Here is a 23,487-nt window from a genome sequence, read left to right as displayed (position 1 = left end):
TAGGAGACTTGTTCAACCTCCCTGCAGCAGGCAAGGGAACTGGTTCATTTCTTTAAGGAAATTTTTAAACTGTGAATCCCAAGCCTGCTTCCTTCGAGGGCGGTCACACAGAGAACATCTCTCACCCTGAGAAACAGCTTTGTTTGGCAACACAGGCCCCATGGGCCCATTCCCAGGCAGGGCTTGGAAAGAAAAAAAACCATCACATATCATATCTTTTAGAAAATTCCACCCTTTCCTAAATATATTGGAGATGAGCAAAGCTAGCAATCTGACCTAATTCAGGAATTTCTAAATGTTGTGAAGTTTGACATTACAAAATTAATTCATATTTCTCCCATATGGGAAATTATGATCAAACCCCCCTCAGTTTTGGAAAAGTTTTCTAATAGTTAAAACCAGATAAAAGTATTTGTTTTAAACTAAAGGCTTTCTCTGATTTTAATTTCCAATAATCTGTCTCAGTATTTCAGAGAGAGAGGAAAAAAAAGCATGAAGCTGATTTGTGGTTAGAAAAAAAACAGATGGAATCCAAGGGAAAAAGTGAATATTTTCTCCCTAAGGAAACATTGCTATTGTGTTTGTAAAAAGATATTTTGAAAATACAAATATGGAGAAATTATGATAATTTCAGAGGGAAGAAATTAATCACCTGTCCAAAACCAAAGGTGCTTTCTAAAATGCTAAAGTATGAATAATTTCATTATTCCAATACAGATTTATACCATTTGGTCAGAATCCTGTTCACCTTTGTTCTCAATTCCTTGTGTACAGAGAGGTAATGTAGAAAAAGTCAAAAAGCTTTCTCCAGAGTAAAGGATGTGACTGTCCTGTAGCAGGGATTGAGACTGTTTCCAGAAATTCTTAAATATGTCTATAGGTGATCCTTAATGGTCAATCTTTAGTGGTTTTCTCTGATCAGTGTTTTGGCAGACTTTTTCCAAATGTTCTGCAATCGTCAGTTAGGGGCAGGCTGACCTGTAAATAGCTGTGAGCTAAGAGAGGGCAACTGCATTTGTCCAAGTCAGTACTTGCTGATAGGTATATGCAGCTTGCCATGTTTTCTTATCTATTTTAGTGTCTGTCAGAAATCAGGATCATATATTAGGGTATTTTTTAGACTTGAGATACTGAAAGGTCCTCATTGCATCACTAAGCTATATAGGGATCCTTTCTCTGAATATCTTATATAGAGAAAGAAATCCTCAAGCCTTTCTATGAAAGATATTAAACGTTTCTTTTGATCTTAAAGTAGCTTTCTCTTGAAAAATATTAGTACTAGGAGAAACTGTGTTTAAAATACCATGTAAGCACTATCTTCAGAAGACGATGGCAAATTAGATGCAGTGTTATGTTTCTCTGCTTTTATTGGCCTGGCACTACTTGTCAGCTTTTGCTGTGGAAAATACAACTTGCATACAGAGAAGCCACTCTTTCAAGTAGCCTGGAAAAAGCTGTGCTATTTATAATCTGAAAATCTCAACGGATTGATAAAGAAGTTAGCACCATCCATTCTCATTATAGTTGCTAGGTGAAAGATCCTTAGGGTTTATAAAGCTGGAAGAGGAAGAGTGATGAAAGATCAATGGGCTGTTATTCTACTTCCACATTACAGGAGAAGATGACATGCTATGAAAAAAAAAAAGTTACTGAAGGTAACTATGAGGATATGATGACAAATGACAGAGACCAGAAATAAATGCATCCACTTTCACCTCTTGGAAGCTACACAAATATTAATGATGGAGATCACCCAAAAGTCACAGGTATTGTTTGTGAAAATATCAAAGGCCCCATAAGCACAAATTAGATTGCAGAAAATGAATAAATTAAAAGACTGCACATGGCTGCACATCTAAGGAAGGCTGCTACAGCAGCTGAGACAAAAGCCAAAGGGATACCTTCCAACACTTCTGAACATCAAGACACCTCCTCCCAAGGTGCAGGAGAGAGAATGAAGTGGTTTGAAAATGCAAACACACAAAAGGCCTCATCAAGTAAGTTCACCCACAGTTGGTACACTTTTGCTGAAAAACTCCCATTTCTCTGAAACCACATTCTACTTGAGGCTCTTTCTGATTTGGATTAAGGACCTTCATCCTGCAAGGAAAGGGAATTCTCTGTGGGAACTGGGCCTCAAACAACCAGGGAAACGTCCAGATGCAGTTTGGCTGCTATAATGAAGTGCTGTAGCCATGGCTACACTCAAACCCTTCAGGGTAGGAAGCACCATCCTTCTTACAAATGGACATGACATTTTGTAATTAGTTTATTTCCCATCTGGGAGGTTGTTCTCCATAATCTGTTTCAGATGCAGAAGCAGAATTCAGCCAGACTTATAACAGGAACATGGTTCATGTGGATAGTCAAGTCCCTAACACCAGAAAGACAAGGGCTATTTGAATCCACTGCCATGCACTGAATCACTGAAATATTACCTAGGTCCCAAATATGACTCAGTAAGGACTTTTGGAAAACTCCAGCTCCTAATAGTTGGTTTAAAGTGTCACTGAAAGCCATGAGAAATAAAGACAGGTTAACTTCCATTTTTGACCCATCACTGCTGAGACCCCCATATACCCAAGGAAACATGAGGGATAAGAGGCAGCTGGATACTGAGGGCCCTCTCTGGGTTCCTCTCTCTAGCAGCTCATCTGACTTCAGACTCCTCTCAAGGATGGGAGCCAGTGCCCTAGAGGAAGTTATACACTTACTGCCCTAGAGAAAGTTATTTTCCAGTGCTCTCTTCCTGACCAGATATAAGGCAACCCAAGTAGTAGCATACACCATTTCAGCCCTACTTGTCTGTCTTCTCGGGAGGGAGGGACAAGATGCCTGTTTAAATTGAGCACTGGGGAATCCCCCTTGTTGACATTTCCCACCCTAGATATTTTCCTTTTTCCAGCTGCCACAAATGATTCAGATGGGAAAAAGACAGTCAAGGGGATCATTTCTGTCTAAAAACTAAGTGAGACTATGAGGAAAATTGCGTGAATATTTAACTGAGTTGTTAACTTAAGAACTGAAATACAGTTTGACATTTATCAATCCAGTTGCATGGAGGAACAGTGGAGCAGTGGTCACTGAAGTGACAAAAAACCAAGGAAGTATAGTCCAGGTTTGAGCTTTGACATTCGCTCAAAGAAGTCAGTAATTTATATGGGGAAAGCCATTCACATACTAAACTATTAAAAAAAAATACAAACCCGAAGAGTTAACATCTAAATAAAGTATGAGGTGTAAATGAGAAGTGAAAGGTTAAGAGCAAATGCAGCTCACCAAAAATCCATGCTGAGGAAACCCAAGGCAAAATGTGACCTATACATCTATAAATAACACAATAAAGTTGATAGATTTTTTCCCCTCTGGAAATTAAGACTTATTTTTCTGGCTTGTGGGAACAACAGTGAAAAGAAAAAGTTTGTTACCTTGAATGTCATCATTGAAAGTGCAATACTTGTTACGGTACTTATTCAGGAGGCGGAATGCATTGGCATTAGCAAAATCCTCAAACTGAATGAGGCAGTTCATTCCATATCTAGAAAAACAAGAAATTATGCATTATGTTAAAAAAGTTTCAAAATTATACATTAAAATGCTAGCAACATTTGTGGTCAGATTTTGAATGCAAGTATAATGTGAATCATACAACTCTCAGCATGTTTCTGTTATATTCGTTATGTTTACATTCATACAGATTATTTAGAAGGCATAATCATACTACTAATAGTATTTACTCAGTTCTAAGTTATGAATAGAAGATCAGTGGGAAAGGCCTTCACCCTCTGCAGACATCTCAACAGAAAGGTGACCTGTTCCAGTGCCTCACCACCCTCAGAGTAAGGAATTTCTTCCCAGTATCTAACCTAATCATACTTTCAGTCTGAAACCGTTCCCCCTTGTTCTGTCACTACATGCTCTTGTAAATATCACCCAGTCTTTATATGCATTTTAAGTAGTACTGTCTCTGGATTCTTTGCATACCAGTCACCAGTATGGCATTTACAATTACTTTCTTACAACAAAAGCAAAAAAAAAAAAAAAAAAAAAACAAAAACCCAAACAAACAAACAAACAAAAAACAACAAAGCAATGAAAATATATCTACAAAAACTATACAAAGACTAGATTCAAGCTCACAGACATTTGCAAGAGGGCAAGATCTCAGCAGCACATGTCCTGTGAGCTAAAGGAGGCTTTCCTTATTTGCTAACAGCACGAATCCATGAGAGACAGTCAAGCTGTCAATTCATGCTTCATCCAGAAAAGCAATACATACATATAGTGAGCAGTTCAGTGTAAATACATTAATTGAGTTTTTCTTTAAACCATACATGTGTTTGGCAACCACATTAAGCAAAGCTATCAGTATTTAAAAAAAAAAGAAAAAAAAATCCTGTGACTAAACTCATTTCCATGGAAAACACATATTTACAGCCATATTACAATTAGCCAAATCTATGGGGATTCCACTGGCAGGAATGGTAATCCTTGCTGAAAATAAATACATCTTCAGGTTTGATGGAAAAACCTGGACTTCTTCAGCGGCATAATGACAGACAACTGTGTAAAAGAAAATTTGGCAAGTCCAGTACTGCAAATCACAAGCGAGAGTTCAAATAAAAAACTAGAGTTAATTTCTAATTCATTTAAATTTCTAACCTGCTTCAGTTTCTGACATAAATTTCTGTGACTCCATAAGGGTCCAGCAGTTGACAGTTGCACAATAATATGAAACTAATGAGATTATCACTCTGGAATCCTGGAGCTTGGTTATATGTGTTTCTTGGATGTCATTAAGCTTGTCTGTTTCTTTATTTTACCGTATATAACATTCCATTTTCTCATCTGCATTTTATTTTTCTCTGTTTTCTTATCCATTACCTTCATAGACAAAGACCAAAACTCCCTGTGAGTTATATTAAGAGGGTCCCTGTAGAAAATAATCATCCTATACTGGATACATTATCCATATTAATTCTCTGAGCCAGATATCGTGGCTGTTTAATTAAAATGGAAAAAATGCAGGCAGTCTAACTCTGGGCCTCTGAGATTATGGCATCATAGCAGAAAAATTTCTAAGCAGCATTCTTCTGCATTGCACATGTAACACCTGATATCCAGGTAAAAATCTGAGACTTCAGTGCTGCACACAACTAGCAGTACCTCATAAGACCTGTGAATTTTGAGGTCTATGTTCTCAAAAAAGTGTAATCAAATCCAGTAGCTGGGTACCCTTGAGAGACAAGAAAACTATGCACTATTTCTCTGCTTGGAGAGAAATAGTTCTCAAAACCACTAACAGATGAGACATACAGATGAGGTAATAAAAACAGTTAATAACAGGCATTCCAGAAAATCCCTTAGCAATAAGGAATTGGCTGCAAAGGTGCCACACAGTTCTGGAAGTGGTGACCATACCAAAAGAGCCACCAATTCTTCTATGACCTCCACATCTTACTATCGCAATCACTTAAAGCGGAAAGTTGAGCCAAAACCTAAACCAATATTTTCCTTCCTGTATCACTCTGTAATAACCTTCCACCCTTCTCACACTCTGATGAACAGTTTTAGTTTTAGTGGCTTCTGCACTATAAAGGGTAACTGCTTGAATCAGCCCTCATGGAAGCAGAACATGTCCTCTCTGTTTGCACCTCATACCCTGCTGTCATTGCTAATTTTTGGCTTGGATCTGCACCTCTTTACAGGTGGGTAGGGAACACAAATGACTGTGAGAAGAGAAGGGAAACAAGTACTTTGGTGCTTGTCCACATGCAGTCATCAAACCCTGCTGTGCCTGTCATGCCACTCAAATTCCAGCAACTGTGGGCCCCTACAGTTCTGTGAGTCATATTTGCTTTCAAACGTTATGAAAAGAGAAAACAAAGCCTGCAGCTATCCTAAAACGTGACCATCTTAATATCTTCCATCAATACTAGATGTAGCACAGACTGACCTCACTGCTCACTGAGCTTACTCCGATGATACAGAGTCCCTGATCAGGCAGGTCCGGACACCAGTAAGAGATGTGCTACCAACAAAATCATCACATTTAAAACCAACAACCAGTGACTGTGGTTGACTACTAAAAGGGAGCATGTTAAAAGACAGCAACTTCAGGCATGACAAGAAGATTAGGAGACAAAATTAGAAGAAATTGCAATGACAGAAAACTCTAAGAGGTAACTTTTATTTCAAAAGTAGTGGACTACCTATTTAATATGATAGTGTGAAAGAAGAGAGTATACTGCTTATTTAAGTAGTTAAACTTCATAGTCATACACCTTAGGACAATTTTATCTTCCTCTGCAGATCTCCAACATAAATGAAAACACCAGCAGCAGAGTTCCTGAAGCAAGCAGACATTTTATTCAGTTACAACGCTGCACAAATGGGGGTGGGAGTGTTGATCTGCAGAAAGGCTCTGCAGAGGGATCTGGATAGGCTGGATCTACAAGCCAGCAAAGCAGTATGAGGTTCAACAAGACCAAGTGCCATGTCCTGCACTTAGGTCACAACAACTCCATGCAGGGATACAGGCTGGGGGGAAAGCAGCTGGAAAGCTGCTTAGCAGAAAAAACCATGGGGTTGATAGTGGCTGAACATGAGCCAGCATGTGCTCAGGTAGCCAGGAAGGCTGATGGCATCCTGGCTTGTATCAGCAATATTGTGGCCAGCAGGACCAGGGCAGTGATTGTTTCCCTGGTGGGGCTGCACCTCAAGTGCTGTGTCCGGTTCTGAACCCCTCAAGTCAGGAAGGACATTGAGGTGCTGGAGCGAGTCCAGAGAAGGGCAATGAAATTGGTGAAGAAACTGGAACACAACTCTTGTGAGGAGCAATTGAGGGAGCTGGGGTTCTTTAGCCTGGAGAAAGGAGACTCATGGGTGACCTTAACACTCTCTACAACCAGCCACAAGAAAGTTGTAGCCAGGCTAGGGTCGACCTCTTCTCCCAGGCAAACAATGACAGGGTAAGAGGATACAGTCTCAAGCTGCACCAGGGGAGGTTTAGGTTGGACACCAGGAGGATTTCTTCACAGAAAAAGTGATTAGACATTGGAATGGGCTGCCCAGGGAGGTGGTTGAATCACCATCCCTGAAGGTGTTTAAGGAGAGACTGGGTGTGGCACTCAGTGCCATGGTCTAATTGATGTGGTGTTGTTTGGTCACAGGTTGGACTTGATGATCTCAGAGGTCACATAAAACATATGCCTAATGGTTTGCTCAAACCAGATCCAACAGTTCTCCTGCTATCACTGCTTTTGGCCCAGGGCTACACAGGGGATAACTGGGGATATGGAGGAACATGTAACCAACATGAATGTTCATACTGAAAGGTAGTACAAATAAATGGAAGAAAGAATCTATCCAGTGGGCAACAACTGTCTTAACCAGAAGAAATTATGAGATCTAGTTCTACACTGTCAAAACTAAAAACTCAAGAAAAAAACAACCCCAAAAAAACCAAATAAACAAACAAACAAACAAAAAAACCAAAAAAACTCCAACAAAACTTAAAAAAAAAAAAAGAAAATCTTGTAGACATTCCTCCTCAGTGTGCAACCATGACAAATGCACTAATGAATTCTTTAATATTTTTGTGCTCTGGAAAACACTTCTCTGACAGCAATAGCTTGGCTTGAGTCCCTCCTAGGACTGATGGACTTTTGCAGGCAAGTGTTTTGTAGCTGTGAATTCCTCTCTTCCGTCTGTTAAGGATGTGTCACTGCAGTAGCTGATTAAACAAATATAAACTGTCTCTAGAAAGTGATAATCCAGATCATTGTTTCCCCTTGTAAATCCTGTTTTGTCACCCACGCCTTTCTGTGTACTTGGATTTTAGATTCCTGCTCCAAGTCACACAGGCAGTCTGAACCAGGATCCAACTGGATAGAAGTTCAAAGCCATATTTCCTTTGTTTTGTTATGAAGAGAAAATGCAGACGAAAGGTGGCAAGCATGCAACATTATATTTGTCATCAAGTATGGGAGACAAATGCTGGACAATGGATTAAAATTAACCATCCCACTGAATAACATGTGGTTGCCAAAAAAACTACGTCTCCAATTCTTTTCTCAATTTACAACATATTTTTTGTGACAGTCTTAGATAAGTTTCCCCCATTTATAAGTAAATTTATATTCAGTTGTCTATGACAACAATGTTAATGTTCCAAATAATTCTATGGAGTTTATGTAACAGGCTGGAGAAAAATGTCCACAGCTCTATAACCATCCCAAATATACAGTACAAGTATTTTGGCAACTCAATGCTCTTAAGACCTCAACAGGGAAAATCCTCAAGAATCTGGCTTTTGGTGACAGTGGGAGCTACAAAAGTTTGGGCATAATTTTGAATTCAAACCATATGATCAGTAAAATCCATGCTTACTTCTACAACTAAGAAGGTTTTCTGGATGTATATTTGGATCATTTGTTCTTGCTGCCAGCCATTGTTTTGGAAACCTTCCTAAAGGAACAAGTGGTTGCTTTTTAGGTTTTTAGAGCTTCCAAACTCCTATTTGACTACTTTTTTTAATATGTGTTCATACATGGCTGGAACTGAAAAAGCCTTAGAAAACATCAGAATTGGTTGCTGCCCCCCATTCCTAAGAAGGAGCAAACCAAAATGATAGCAATATTGGCGCTGTGTTCCTTGCCTTGTGCGTCATGCAGCTGCCCTGCCAGCCAGAACCATTTATAGTGCACCAGGACAATGTGGAAATTATCTCCTTCCTCCCCACTCCAAATGCTGTAAGCTTGCTCATTACCATAAATCCCACTGCTCAAAACAGATTTAAAGCATAAAGAACACTGCTACAAACTCCTCTTTGTGCCAGGGTTTGCCTGGATGCCTTCCCGCCCTCCCTTGTAACAGGACCAGAGTGCCTTCTCCTCCTCCTCTCCTCCAAGCTATCTTTAACTTCATTTCACAAGGCAATGGAAGTGCTGCAATGAGGTCATCCATCCATCCCAGCTCCTCTTCTGCTACAACTGCAACCCGCTGCTTAAATTCAATGCAATTGAACGAAGGGGTCAGAGTTTTGCACAATTAATGCTACATGTATATTCTGTGGAATATACATCTGTGGAATCTCATCTGGCCCAGATGAGATACCCTCCAGCAAGCACCTCAGCCCCTCTGAAGCAGATGGTACTACTCATGCTGCCTCTCCAACAGCCTGATGTGCTACAGCTGCACAGGACAAAAATCTGTCCAAGGTGCACTGAGCTCCAGCCAGTTCTACAATGCAAATACCTTCCCAGAAGAGGTATCATTAAATTACAAATAACTTTCTCTGTCCTGAATTGGATCAGCAAGTCAGACAGGACATTCTTCACAGGAAGAGATTTTCTAAAGAACTTAAGTCAGCATCTCTGCTTTCCACATGAAGGACTCTGCTTAAAATTCCTTTTTTATTCCCCTGTAGGCAACCACCGGTTTTATTTTAGCTACAGAAAGCACGTACTTGCATAGGACTGTTTTTCATAGCCATTTTCTGTTTCCAAACCAATCCTTTCCTCAATGAGCTTAGTCCATATCCAAAGTAGGCATGGAGATGTGGGAGATGGCAGCATTTATCAGCCACCCCAGTACCAGCAGCAGACCCTTTCTTCATTCACTTTCTCTTAAGGAAATAAAATTCTACTAAAGGTTTCCATATTACTGTTCCCTGGCACAACCACAGTGCTCTGGCACTGTACCAGTGTTTCTAACACTCTTCTGCTTGCTCCTTCCCTGTCCTGAAGAGATGTGGTATTCATTTCCATGGCCTGTCTGTCCCAGGAGTACTGAGGAGAATGGGCTGGAGATGAGTCATAATTTTCTCCCTTTTTTCCCCCCACCCAACAGCACTGCTCCAGGTGTGGATTTACAGCCCTGGGAATAGAAAAGCTTAGCAACAGAGCAGTGCTCATGTAGGAGGGCCTTGAGGGTGGTGGTCCTAGATGTTGTTGTTAATAAGCAGAGGAGCAAAACCAGATTCTCTGCCCACAGTCATACCCTATGTACATAAAGGGCTTCTCTTAAGACAAAAGGTAATTAAATCATAAGCTTTTGTGGTATGCTAGCAGAAACACTTGCTACAAGAAAAGGATGGTTGCTGTTTTTAACCAAATTTGTCATGAGCCATTTGTGTGGCTGCACCACACTGTAGCAGGGACTATTTGCTCTTTAAATTGAAGTCTTTCAAAGTCCATCCTACTGAGACAATAAGTTGACAACAGTTCTAAACACACCCGCTCTAAGTTTTTGTGCATTTTCAATGTGCTGTTGAAGGATTAATATGGATGCTCACTAGTGAACCTGAACTAGATTTCTTCTACTTCAATACCTGATTGAATTAACTCCTAAATGTCTTAGGATTGTAATATATAAAAGCTGCAAAAGAAGTAAGTTACCACATTGTAAAATTTTATTTATTCTTGTTGCAAAACTATTTGGCTTTTACTTTTTGATTTTGATATTTGTTCTAAAGTATAGCATACAGCAATGTTGTCAGGAACTGGGCTTGATCATAACTTAGATGTTTCCAGTTCACATGTTTAGACTTTTTGTAACAGAATTAGGGAGGGTGGTGTGAATGAAGTATGAATGGAAATGTGTGCACTACTGGAAGCAGCAGCAAAACAGAGCTGAAAACAGTGACCCACAAAGATAACAAAGAACAAAGCCAACTGAAGGAAAATGTAAAATGTCTCATATATATCAAGATGAACAGGCCTGAGCTCTAGTAAGGCCAGAGCAAAGACACCTCTGGGACCAGGACCCTGCACCTTGAAAACAGCAACAATCCCTACCACAGCATATCACCTATGCCACTCTTTATCCTACAGGCACAGCAGGAAGTCATATTGCAATATGAAGAAATTCAACATGAGGACATACAGACACAAAAAATTTACAGAGGCTGAAGGAAGAAATACCCTGAGGTAAAATAAGCGTGCCAGCACAGCCGCTGGATCTTAAAGACATGGAAGACCTGTATAAAATCAAATCTATCACCACTTACCACAAGAAGCCCAGAGAAAGCATTGAGGATGTGACAACCAGAGCGCTTTTGCCTTCGGTCTCACACATGAGCAACCCTGGTCAGACCATATAAAGACAAACATGCTGATGCTTTGAATATGTAGGTATGAGACTGATTAATAAAATCAACATTTTTGAACACTCTTAACAGCCTCTCTTCCATAAGAACTTGCACTGAGTGCTGTCAAATCAATTTCCTATGGTGGATTGTGTCAAGTTGCCTCCTCTCTGTGAAACAGTCCTCTCAGCAGGAAGGTGGATGGATGACACAGTACTGAGATACAGCATAAGACACATTCTACAAATAAATTACACTCTTGAAAGTTAACAAAGTCAGACATGAGCCAAACTCTTAGACTAGTTCTTGACATGCCCAAACATCAGCCCCAGCAGACCAGATCACTGCCATGAAAAAATACAACACAAACTTCCACAAATGCAGAGGTATGAGGGCTTGCCTAACACTCAGGTTAAATCAAAAGAGGTAGAAAACTGTATTGCAAATTTTGGTAGTTTTCCTCCTTAGGAAAAAAAAAAAAGGTTCCACGTGAATTTGAAGTAAACAGTAAATTGAATTACTGTGATGGTTTCTCATGAATTCGTATTGTTTCACTTGTTACCTGATCCTGACACCACCTAAGTCAAAAGTAAAACTCCAGGAGCCTGAAAATGTAATTCCACTTGTCTCCTAGCTATTCTACTGCTTTTTCCAGTGTTACCACTTAGCTGATTTAACTGTGACTTAGACCAAAGAACAATCTCAAATTACCTTCAGTTTTACATTCACTTAAAAGAGATGAGTGCAGATTTGAAACAGATGACCTAAGATTTTTTTCTTTTCTTTTCAGCCTCTTCAATTCTTCTTTAGAGACTTGGCACTGTTACATTTTTGGCTGAGGGAAGGAATGGTACTGAACAGATGGACTGGTCAAGTGTCTGAGCAGACTAAATCAGAAAAACAGAGAATCTAGAAAGAAATCCATCTCAGCTGGAAATAGTAAGCAGTTTTATTCCTCATGAATCTTTAGTTGTAGCTAAAGGTGTGTGTCACTTCTTGCCCTCCCAAAAGATAGAGTGGTCTTTGTTAAAGTCTTCAAGCTTACTTTTTAAATTTTAATTAAATGGCTTTATGCTAAACCAAAAAAGAACTGTTGTTATCGAAAAAGAGCATGTAAAATGCATTACACTGTTTGATAAGGCACCCTACACAACTTCAAATCATTTGAACCTGGTTTCAAATTGGTGTTTCCTGGTTACTTCACAACTGCAATCTTTAAAAGTTACTGATTATTACTGTCTGGTTAAGATTGTCAGCAATTTTACTTTGCCAAGAAAAATACCACAAGGACACAGTTCTGAGGTTTGCCCTGATGTTGGTATGCATCTGCACAGCCTACAAATTAGATTTTTAATGATCTTAATTTTGCAAAAGTCATAAAAAAGAAATAAGTACGGCAGCACTTGAACAGTGGTCAACAATGGCACAGAGCTGTCACAGGGAATTCCTCTGCAGATCTTTTAGTATGAAAGATATTGTGTTACATATATTGCTATTCATAATTACTATGATTAGTGGAATCATCTATTCCAAGAAGCCTAGATTCCTAAATCCAGGCAAGAGATGTTTCTCTGGACACATTCTCAGATTTCTGTATGAAAAGGAGAGCTGCTCTTGGAAAAGGTAAAGGTTTCAATTTGGCTGGAAAAATCAGATTTGCATTGATTGTGTGTGGCATTTTGCTTATATGACATGAATTTTCTTGAGAATGAACCTTCATATATTCAGACAGTCCAGACAGCAACTTTTCCCACTTTCCAAAGTGGAGAAGGGTCTGGATTATAGCCAAAAAAAAAGAAAAAAAAAAAGAAAAAAAAAAAAAAAAAAGAGAGAGATCCTTGGCTGATAATCTTACACCAGAAAGTTTCCTAATATTTTTAATTGTATTTATTTAACTGAATCTAATAGTATTGAAAGATACTACTTTAACAAAGCTTAATTTATTAAGGTATTTACTTAAACATATGAGAATTCTGGCTTGGATCAAGAGGACTACTCCTTTACTTTAACTTAAGTGCCTGTTTTGATGCCTTAGTGAATCAGGCCTGAGTGATTTATGGCAATTGCAATGCCTTTTTGGAAATGGTATTGTATCTTTTGCCAGAATCTAAAGATTGTTAAGGAGTCTTAGGAGATTGAACCAAGATGACTGTACATCCTTACATATTTGATTATATTTGTATGAGATTATAGGTATTTTTCCCAAAATAAGAGAGGCAGCTGGATAGCCAAATTAGTAGAAAGCCTGGGGCAGCACATCTGCTCTTTCCCTCTGCTACTTAAGGTATAATGAACAGATGGAAATCTCAATTCCACCACTGACAGCCTTCATCTTGACTGTTAAAAGGCAAAGAAGTAATGAGCTTTCAGAAATGTCAAAAGGAGGCTGTAACAGGAATACTGAAAGCATTTCTGATAGATGAAATACACTCCAAATATTTGTGCTGTTTGATCATTTATGAAACACACCTCTTCCTTTCCAAGTTCTTGATGGTGTTTTTATGGCATTAAAATATCTTATGTACCTGCAACACAAATTGCACTTGAGAGAAAAGAAGAATATTGGAGGCTAGACCGAAGAAATGGACAATGTAGAATTTTAAGAAAAAGGGAGCTTACTGTTTTCAAAGAATTATTTAGACAGCATATTGTTTGACTTGAGGAACTGTGACTGTTACAGTGGAACATTACAGAATCACAGAATGGCTGAGGCTGGCAGCACCTCTGGAGATCATCTCGCCACCCACTCAAGCAGGGTCAGCAAAAGCAGGCTGGGCAGACCACACCCAGACAGCTTTTGGACTCTCTGCAGGGACAGAGACTCCACAACTTCTCTGGGAAACTGATGCCTTGAAAAGGCTGACCTAGAACAGAGACTAGACGGAACAAAAGAATAAAGTAGGTATTTATTAAGAGGCCTCAATGGATACACCTTGGGGAGCACAACCCAAAATGGCCACAAAATGGACAACATGTCACAGGGTCTCACATTTTTATAAGTTTTGGTCCATTTGCATATTGGAGCTAATTGTCCAATTAGCCCCACGAAGCCCATCCTTCTTGTTTTCTCTCTTTGGTCCACCGTTGTTCATGGGCCTGAAATTTGGATCATTTGTCCTTGGTCCCCAGCTAGAGAAGGAATTATTTTGTCTACCTATTCTGTGAAGAGAGCTCACTAACCCCTAATATGAAGCCTAGACTTACACACTAAAGCAGAACAGAAGCTAAAAATATAAAAGCTAAAACCTGAGGCGTCAAAACCTGTGCCAAGACTCAGTCACCCTGAGAGTAAAATGGATTTTTTTCAACACTGAAACATCTCTTACATTTAAGCAAAATGCTTGTGTCTTATTTTCTCCTGTCCTGTCATTGGGCACTTCTTATAAAGAGCTTAGCTCAGTCTACTTCAAACCCTGCCTTCCAATATTTGTACACACCTATGAGCTGCTGCTTCACTGGAATAGACAGCCCCAGCTCCCAGTCTCTCCTCACAAATGTAAATTTATAAAACAAGGATCAAAAAGAAGAAATGCTACTCTGGATTAGAAAAAAAAAATAAAAATCCATAGCTAATGGACATATGCTACTGCTGAGCAACTATCACAGCCAAAAAGGTTAACATAAATAAGGTATGAATAGATAAGGGATTATCAAGTGTGGATAGAGCAATCTCATCTTTATATTTTTTATAGTGTAAGTAGCACTATAATGACCATTTCTGATGTCTGTAGTTAAATATTTAAATATCAAACCAAATTGATTCTAACCAAATGCCTCATTTTATGTAGAAGGCCAAACTAGTTCACAAAAACGTTTTCTGTCTATATAAACTTACAAGACACTGAACATGGCTAAAAAAAAAATGCTTAAATAACATAGAACTCCAAACATTTAGTTGACATTCTCAGCACTCTGTGGGATGACTAAAAGGGCTTACAAGAGATAGGTTTTGAAGAGCTATCTGAAAGAAACAAAGAAAAGTTGCTCTGCAGATGTAGCAGGGGAAGGTATTCCACATTAATGGAGAAAAAAAAAACAATTCTCCTAAGCAAAATATGAAAAAATAAAAGGTGGCAGAGCTGCATAACTGAAGCAGAGATGAAGCAGAGGTAGCAATAAAGCTATGTAGAACCATGAAAGAACAAAATCTATTTTTGGTATAGGAAAGCCAATAAAGATATTTTCACCAGAGGAAGTGTGAACACAGCGCATCAGAGGAAGGAGAGTTTGGCAGCAACATTTGGACCACCTGGAAGGAAACCCGGGTTGTATCACAAAGGCCAGAAAGTACTGTAATCCACAAGGGAAAATATTCAAGACTAAATGTTTTGGAATCTATTCCAATAAAACATAAACACAGAGAAGAACTATGCCTACACATCCTAGTGAGATGAAGAGCACTATTACTTCTTTGGAGAAGATGGGTGGGTTCTGTTTGAGTAGCATTGCTGGTGCCATTTAATTTTCCAGCTCAGTGCTACTCAGCAGAAATTAAATAGCAATAAAAATAGGTAACATTTCCAGTGCACATCACATGTAAGATACCCTAAACCAGATAACATTATAAAAATGAATGTAAGCATGTGTTCAACCAAATTCTTTATGTCCTGGGAATGGTAACCTGCCATTCCTCAGACAGCATTCTTCCTTCTTTCTGCCCTTCCCTAAGGAGATTTGATACAAAATAGTGAAAACCTGGACTATAGCTTCCATGTCTTGCATGATTGTACTCTCTAAAGATAAAAGCGCTAGGCACTTTTGGGCCACAACTTTACTATCCTGTATTAAAAAGCTTTTCCAATCAGCTCTGCGAGTGGAACTGCAACCCAAGCTAATAAATACACATTTAATCTGCAGCAGTTGGCATCAGCAAGCTAAAGAAAATCATTATCTTTCAGAAGAAAACAAAATTTAGTAGAAGTTCAGAAGGGCTTCACAGGCTTTACATAACTGCCTTTAAGCACACTTCTCCTAGACTTGTGATGGTTGGCCTAAAACTGGAGCGCTTCCACTCAATTATAGAATATTTTGCATCTCCCTTAGCACACATGGTTTTCTGACGATTCATATCAGTATTACAAAAGCAAGTTGTGACTGCTTGGTTGCTCTCTGATGTCACATGTGATGATTGACTTAAGTTATTCTGGACCAGGAAGGAAGTGGTCCACATATTAAAAAAGCCCCAAAGCTTTCTTAGATCAATGACCCCATAAAATCAGTTCAGAACTAATCAGAAATTTTTAAACAAAAATTTGTTCTTCAGAAATTTGGTATTATGTAAAGGTAAGAAAGAAAACAAAACTGAGAGAACACTTTTCTTAAGTACTTTGAAAATAGTAGCCAGAATTTAAGGGAAAATCACTACAAGCCAAACACATTTTTCTGCTTTACTGATATGGTTTACTTAAGTCACAATGTTCAAAGCTCCACATAGAGTAAAGCTTCAAAGATTAACCAAAACTCCTTTAATGGCTCCTCAACACTCCAAAAGTTGCCAGCACTATTAATATTTAAACAAAGTTAAGACTTTATGTATTAACTTCAAAATCACTCCTAATTAGATTTTTACTGGGGAAAAATTGGAGGAATGTTTATGAACTTTGCCACAGAACTGGAATACTCAAGCTCAATAAAATGGTAAATTTATAAGGGTAATGTTTTTCCAGAAGTCATCACAAAGAAGTAACAGCCACTCTTGCTTTCATTGCAGAAACAGAAGCGTTCCAGAATCCCGAGAGAAAGGGAAAGTATGAACATTGTATTTCACATTGAAAAACTGGCAATACTTCCAGCTCACCTACACTGGACATATTTTTACTGCCTGTGCTAGTGGCTACGGTTACTCTTTATCATTGTGAATTTAGCTTTCTTAAAAACTGCCTTTGAAGTAAGTTCAAACTTTTCAGTCCAAACGATCTCACTGGTAAATTTATATTCAAATATTTATTAAAAATGACTGGAAAAAAGGTTAATTGGAGACTAAATTAAGGTCCCAACAGTGTTCTAGCTCTATTTTAACATTTTAAACAGGTGGTTAGAAGTACTAAATGGCTCCTCTTCATCATCTCCTCAAATATTCGAGATCCTGGGGATTATATCAGTGATTTCCAAAGAGCACTGTATAAAATTATAGCTCTTATAATCAGAGACTAAGTCAGAAAAGGAAGTGGCTGCATGCTCCTCAGAACTGTTTGTAATCCTCTGCTAAGCCAAATACTACCTATCCTTTTCACACTATTATTTGCACTTTCCCCAGGGAACATCAGATGTATAGCAAATGGCCTCCCCATGTCTGACACAGAGTGAAGGAAGAAATTAATGTTTAAGATATTATTTTGCATTATAGGGGCAGCACACTGAGATGCACTTTTTCTCTGATTTTATTTCAGGATGTTTAGAACATGATACTACATCTAAACCAGAGTCCTTGGATAAGGCTGTGGCATATTGACTTTGCAGAATATACGTGCATTTCAAATTAGCTGGCTCAGATACCACCTACAGCAGACTGCAAAAGTAGGATGCACCAAATAGTTCAAAAGAAAATTTTTTATGGTTTTCCTAAATTCTATTACCAACTGTATACCGTATATGATTCTATTACTAACTTATACTTTCGATTTTTGAACAAAAAATCGTTGTATATATTTTAGTGGACTTGTTAAATTGTTTTTTTGGAGATAAACTGTTGGAATTCTTATTGGATTCAAGCACTATTGAAGATACACTGAAACTAGACTCAAGTTATACCTTTTTAGAAGGATTGAAGGGAAGGAAAGTTTTATACTCATTCCAGATTCTCTTTTTGGTGTTTGACACAAAAACTTTCTGTTAATTGTAATTACTGGTAAATTCTACGACTTTTATGATCCAAAGTCATTAATACATATATGTATTCCAATGACTTCAGAGAATTGATAGGTATGTTCAGGTTATCTTGTCCAAAAAAATGTGTCTTGGTTACTTCAGTAAGTCTCTTGCTCATAATGTATTGATGAGAGATCCATCTGCCTTTTAAGATTAGTTAATATTCCTTTTCATTAGCCAATAATCTGACTTTCAGCCTTTGTTTCCTAGTGAATATTGAAATGTTCACACCCATAGTTAGAATTACTTGGTCTACTTGAGTACTCACAATTTGAGTGTGTTATATGGAGAATAGTGAAGCACCTACTGAGAGGAGTTTAAGAGTGCCAGTTAATGCAACTTTACAGGTTTTGCAGAAAAAATATGTGCATGTGTGGAAAAAAATGGCAAAGTATTCTACTCCTGTGCAATGTCTACACTGTGCAATGAAATGCATAATAAAGAAAATCAGGTGGATTTTTTTTTCTTTCTGTAATGCTTTCCTGAGAATAAACAAGCTCAGTTTGAGCTTCCTTAGCATGGCAGTTATTATTACATATCATAAAGCAGAGCTTTTGATTTGTCTGTGTACTTCCTATGACTGTGAGTTTGCTGATAATGTATTTATAGTAATAGATTACATAGTCTAAAAAGTAAAAGGTTAATTATGCTTATTCTATGTTAACACTATTACTTATTTCTTTCAACCACCTTCCTGAAGGCTATTTTCCCTGTCACCTAATACACATGACCTTTTTAAAGGCTATGTTGAGGTGATGCCAAGCACAGAACACCCACAAAAGCACTGTGTGACCCAACTCTCAAAATACTTTTTCAGAAATGTGCGGAGGAAGCAGAAGGAAGGTATTACAATCATTTTTCTTCCAGTCACTCAGAAGCAAATATACATATGCATGATCACCCTTCTGGGAAGAAATGCTTGCATGGGGAAAGGTTTTACGAAGAAATCTGAAATAATGGATTGAATGATGCTTCCAACTTGTAGAGTATCAGACCAATATCTAAATGTGCATGTTCACATTCACTGTGGCATCTAAGGTGGCTCCAAAAATCCATCCCTCACTTGCTAGTTGTAATTCAGTGGATGCATGCAATCCATAACATCCTGAATATAATCAGAATTATGCTGTCAAATGATGTTCCTCTAATGTAAACTGTCATGTACTATTGAAGAAGCTCATCTGGGTCCCCTAAATGAAAAGGCTCTTGCTGATAATTTTTCTTGTTACTCAAGACAGCTTAGAGCATGGCATCTGTACTTCCCCTTGGTCCTCAGTCTCCAAATTCCACCTTTGTGGGACAAAGACAGACTTAGATCTTGGTTTGAATTATATTTTTATTTGCTGGTAGGCTTTAGTAGCTAAAAATATAAATAAGGTCAGAATGATTGTATCGTAAGATTTGTTCATACTGGCAGGATCATCTGTATATTAAAATGAAAAAAAAAAAAAAAAAAGAAAGTAAATAGCAAATGTCTCTACTCACTGCCAATAGACAAAAAACAAAAACTGTTTCCTAACCCTGTATCATATTTAATCATGTGCTCAAGCAATGCAAGAAGTAATGAAAAAAACCATTGCTTCCACTTCAAGAAGCTATGAAAGACAGGTTGACAAAAAATAAGTGTGGCACAAAGGAGAACAAGTGTTACACTTTGAAACTGCTTATTTACTTAATTATACATTCCATTGCAACATTCCATTTAATAGATTAAGAGGGTAAGCTACTATAGTAGCAAACACCAGGAAATATCTGAATGTTCATCTATCCTACAATTATATTGTATTTTCATAATTAATTTTTTGTGAGCTCCAATAATCAGAAAAAATTAAAATTAAAATTAATGTGATTTATATTAATGAAAATGATGAACTGTAAAATGCATTTTTCACAAGCTTTAGGAGAGCTGCCATCTGACCCAAATTATTTTATGAAAGGATGACCAACTGAACATGGAGAGTGCTGTCAGTAGGGTATTGCACCACTATTGAACATCCTCCTTCAGGGTTCTGGAAGAAACTCCTCCAGAATTCAGAAAATGTTTCCTTACACAGAAAGCCAGCCAATTTCTTTTGTTTTTCTTTATCTCAGGGCTCTGACAGGCAGTGATAAACTGAATTCAGCTAAAAATTAGGATCAGATGGTGAACTGAGATTAGTTCTGCAAACTTCTTTCAATCTGACAAACCTAGCAGAAAAAGGTCTCTCCCCATTCTACGTCTCTCCCCTACATGATTTAGGAAGCTAGATCATCTGGACCAAAACATTAGCTACTGTAGTCAGGGGATACTTTTTTGTTGTTGTTGAATTTATTCAGTTTCTCATTCAAATGCTCACAGGACATTGACACAGGGATGGATTTTTGGTCAGGAAACACATGTCCATTACACTGCTTCCCTCCCCCACTTCCCTCAAAAAAGCCAGGAAAGATGTACAATAACCGTAGCTGTCTGCAAAGTTTCTTCCCTAGAGATGGGAATAATGAGCTCTTGGAAATGTTTAAAGTCTACTAAATAAGAAAAGCATCTAGCAATGATCTGGTAAAACAGTTTTAAAGCCATGAGAATCAACTCAATATCTCCAGCACTATTATTTTTAACTGAAAAACTAGGACTACAGCCAATTTTATACTTCTGGAATTATTATTGTTTTAGAAATTTATACATATTTACATACATATGCATCTTTTAAAATGTCTGCATTTCTTGGCATTCCATGTAGACAACTAGGGTTTTAAATCTTCACAAAATTCAGCTAAATAATCAAGTCCCCACCCATCTCTAAGCATTTGAAGTATAGATGCATCCAAAATGCTTTCCGTTTTCTTCTTTGTTTGAGTCATTAGAAAAAAAAACACATTAAGATTTTGCAAATCCCTAAATATTATATAATTTCTGGGATAACAACTTGGCACAGTGATAAGAAACTGTCTCTAGGGATTCCTCCATGAACCTCCTGGTTGGGGGCATGGATAGTGCTTTGAAAATAGTTAAAACATTTAAATACAGTGAAGGAAACTCAGCTTATGGAGTCTGAGTCATTGCATAATGGCTATGACTTACAAGCTAGTGCACAGCATAAAGATGAATAATCCCCCGCAGACAAACACTACAAATAACAGTCCTGGATGGCCATTTGGCAACTTGCAGATGTTGTTTCTTCCCCTTCAACAACTAATGAAGGCTAGAAGCATCACAAGAGCTATCTTGCACTAGCCACATGCTCAGAGGTGGGCTTATAGATGTAGCACTCAGCAGCTAAACTTTTCCAAGGCTTGGCTTGAGTCTCCAGCAAAAATTCTCGAAACGCTTCTGAAGTCATGAGCAATAAATGCCATGACCTGAGCTCCAAAGGAATCTCTTCCCTTCGAGGATGAGTGACACTGTGGCTTTCACTCTCGCCTACAAAATCTCCTCGTCAGCTCTCAACTTTCATATCCAGTCCAAAAAAACCTCTATTGCCCTGTTTTGTAGCTTCAGAGTACTTTAGAGAAAGACTGTCTTAATACACCAAAGTGGTTTTAGATGCTGAAATCTCACATTTTTCCTGATCTTCTTGCAGTGTTTGCTTAGTAGAATTCGAACAGAGATCTAGTAGGTTTTGCTGTACAGGACAGCCTTATCTTCATGCCAACAGACAAACAAATTGTTCTAGACATACAGGGTATGCCGTAAGCAGCACTATCTGGAACATACCAGATCTCCGAAAAAGCTAAGTTTTCAAACTGCAGAACCACAAACAAATCACAGAATCCATATTTACTCCACCATTGAGGTCTCCTCAGCAAACTGTACAATCCAAAGTGAAAAATATGTATTTCTTTCAACAGAGCCAAAGCTCATAGAAAATGGAATAGTTCCAGTTGAAAGGGAATAATCCATTCTAAGTAATCATCTATTCCATTATCACCTCAGGACTCTGACCTATGGTCGTAAGTCAAGGCACATTATTAAGGCCATTGCCCAAAAACATTAACACAATGTGCTTCTCTTTCCTCCAAGAGATGGCTAGGGGAATACAAAAAAAGCTTGTTGGTGCAGAAGTAAGGCTGTGCAAAATTTAATATTTATCTGGATCCCTCTAAACAGATTAGCTGTGCATGCCACTACTTTACCAAGCAGATCTAACTGGAAGAGACTGAGCAAGCTGTGAAAAAGGAGGCTGCATCCCCAGCATTAAGACCAGATGGCTGTTACATGGAAAACAGGTGTGATCTGTCACTGGAAAGGAACAGATCCATTTGCAAAAAAAGGAAAAAAGGCATGTGGAGCAAACCTTTCTCAAATACATTCCCATCTATTTACAGTAAAACTCATTCATAATGACAATACACTTTTGACTGTCATTATATGTTGCAGGATTAATCAAATAATACACAACATCTACAAAAATCATCCCCAGGTTTTCACTTTTTATTTTTATTTAGTAATATATAACAGATTTGGAATTATACTAACAAAATTAATAGTAGTATAGGAGCAGTCCTTGGGACAGTAGGATACGTGGCGAAAGTTCTAAGTCTGTATTCACCACACAGCTTTTTTTTTTTGGATATTTTGCAGAATTTAAATCATAAACAGATGTTTGTGGAAAGAAACTGGCTCCTCTTTCTTACATACAATGTATTAATCACTCTAAAATAAGACTATAAAGATAGTATCTTGCTGAGTCCTTTGTACTTAGCAATGTTACTAAATACTTAATTTACATCCCATTTGGGACAAAGCTTTAGCAGCAAAATTTGGGATGCTTCAGTGATGTACAAAAACAGTTATAAAAACTATTTAAATATTTCTTATTTTTAGTGGGAACAGTGATAGCAAGGAAGTATTAACGAAGCTGAAAAGCAGCAGTTGGTGCTTATCATCTGTTCATCCCTTAATGAGGGTGGGAACTGTGGTGTGCTATGACAGAACCAAGTGAGGAACCAAGGATGTGGGATATCCAGCAGCCAGCCAGAGCATGACAAGACAGCAGAAGATAGGAGATCATGAAACAAAGTAATTAAATAACCAAGACAATGTATTTAGAAAACCTTAGAACTGCAAATCAGCAACCCCGGACAGAGAACAGCTGTGACATAGAAGGATTAGAGATAATTATAGGTGGGAACAAAATTGGCTAAGAACGCTGGTAGGTTTAGGATTGAACAAATCTATCCAGAGAGAAGTGGGGTTCATTCTCTCATTTACCACTGAGGTAGGGTGCTGCCATGTTAAGCAAAAAAAATCCAAGACACATCACACCAGACAAGGTTACTGTCTTTAAAAGCTTCTACTCCTGCCCCACCAAGGAAGGATAAAAATTCAAACAGACCACAAATAATTGTGTCATGACATTCAAAACCTAACTAAGGTCTATACCATATTAGGGAGAAAAAATGCATTCTGATATCAGCTGGTCTATCAGAGCTGCTTGAATCCACAAAATCTGGCAAATTACTTTTTTACTCTTGTTTTGGTTTGGGTTTTGGAGGGGTTTTTCATATGCCTTCACTATTGTTAATCCACAGCATCACTAGGATAGAAGTTG

At 38.1% G+C, this 23,487-nt stretch overlaps 1 protein-coding gene across 2 annotated transcripts in view; it reads right to left on the bottom strand.

Moving 5' to 3' along the window:
* The window catches only part of ME1 (malic enzyme 1), a 152,672-nt gene that overhangs the window by 32,754 nt on the left and 96,431 nt on the right, over window positions 1-23,487 (bottom strand). For both annotated transcript variants that reach the window (XM_053937907.1, XM_053937908.1), the window contains exon 7: window positions 3,429-3,538. In XM_053937907.1, the coding sequence (XP_053793882.1) occupies window positions 3,429-3,538 (110 nt within the window). The remainder of the gene's footprint in view (window positions 1-3,428; window positions 3,539-23,487) is intronic.

This window comes from Vidua chalybeata, chromosome 3 (genome assembly GCF_026979565.1).
Source record: "Vidua chalybeata isolate OUT-0048 chromosome 3, bVidCha1 merged haplotype, whole genome shotgun sequence".
NCBI classification, from domain to species: Eukaryota; Metazoa; Chordata; class Aves; order Passeriformes; family Viduidae; genus Vidua; species Vidua chalybeata.
This window is presented reverse-complemented; position numbering and strand designations above follow the sequence as displayed.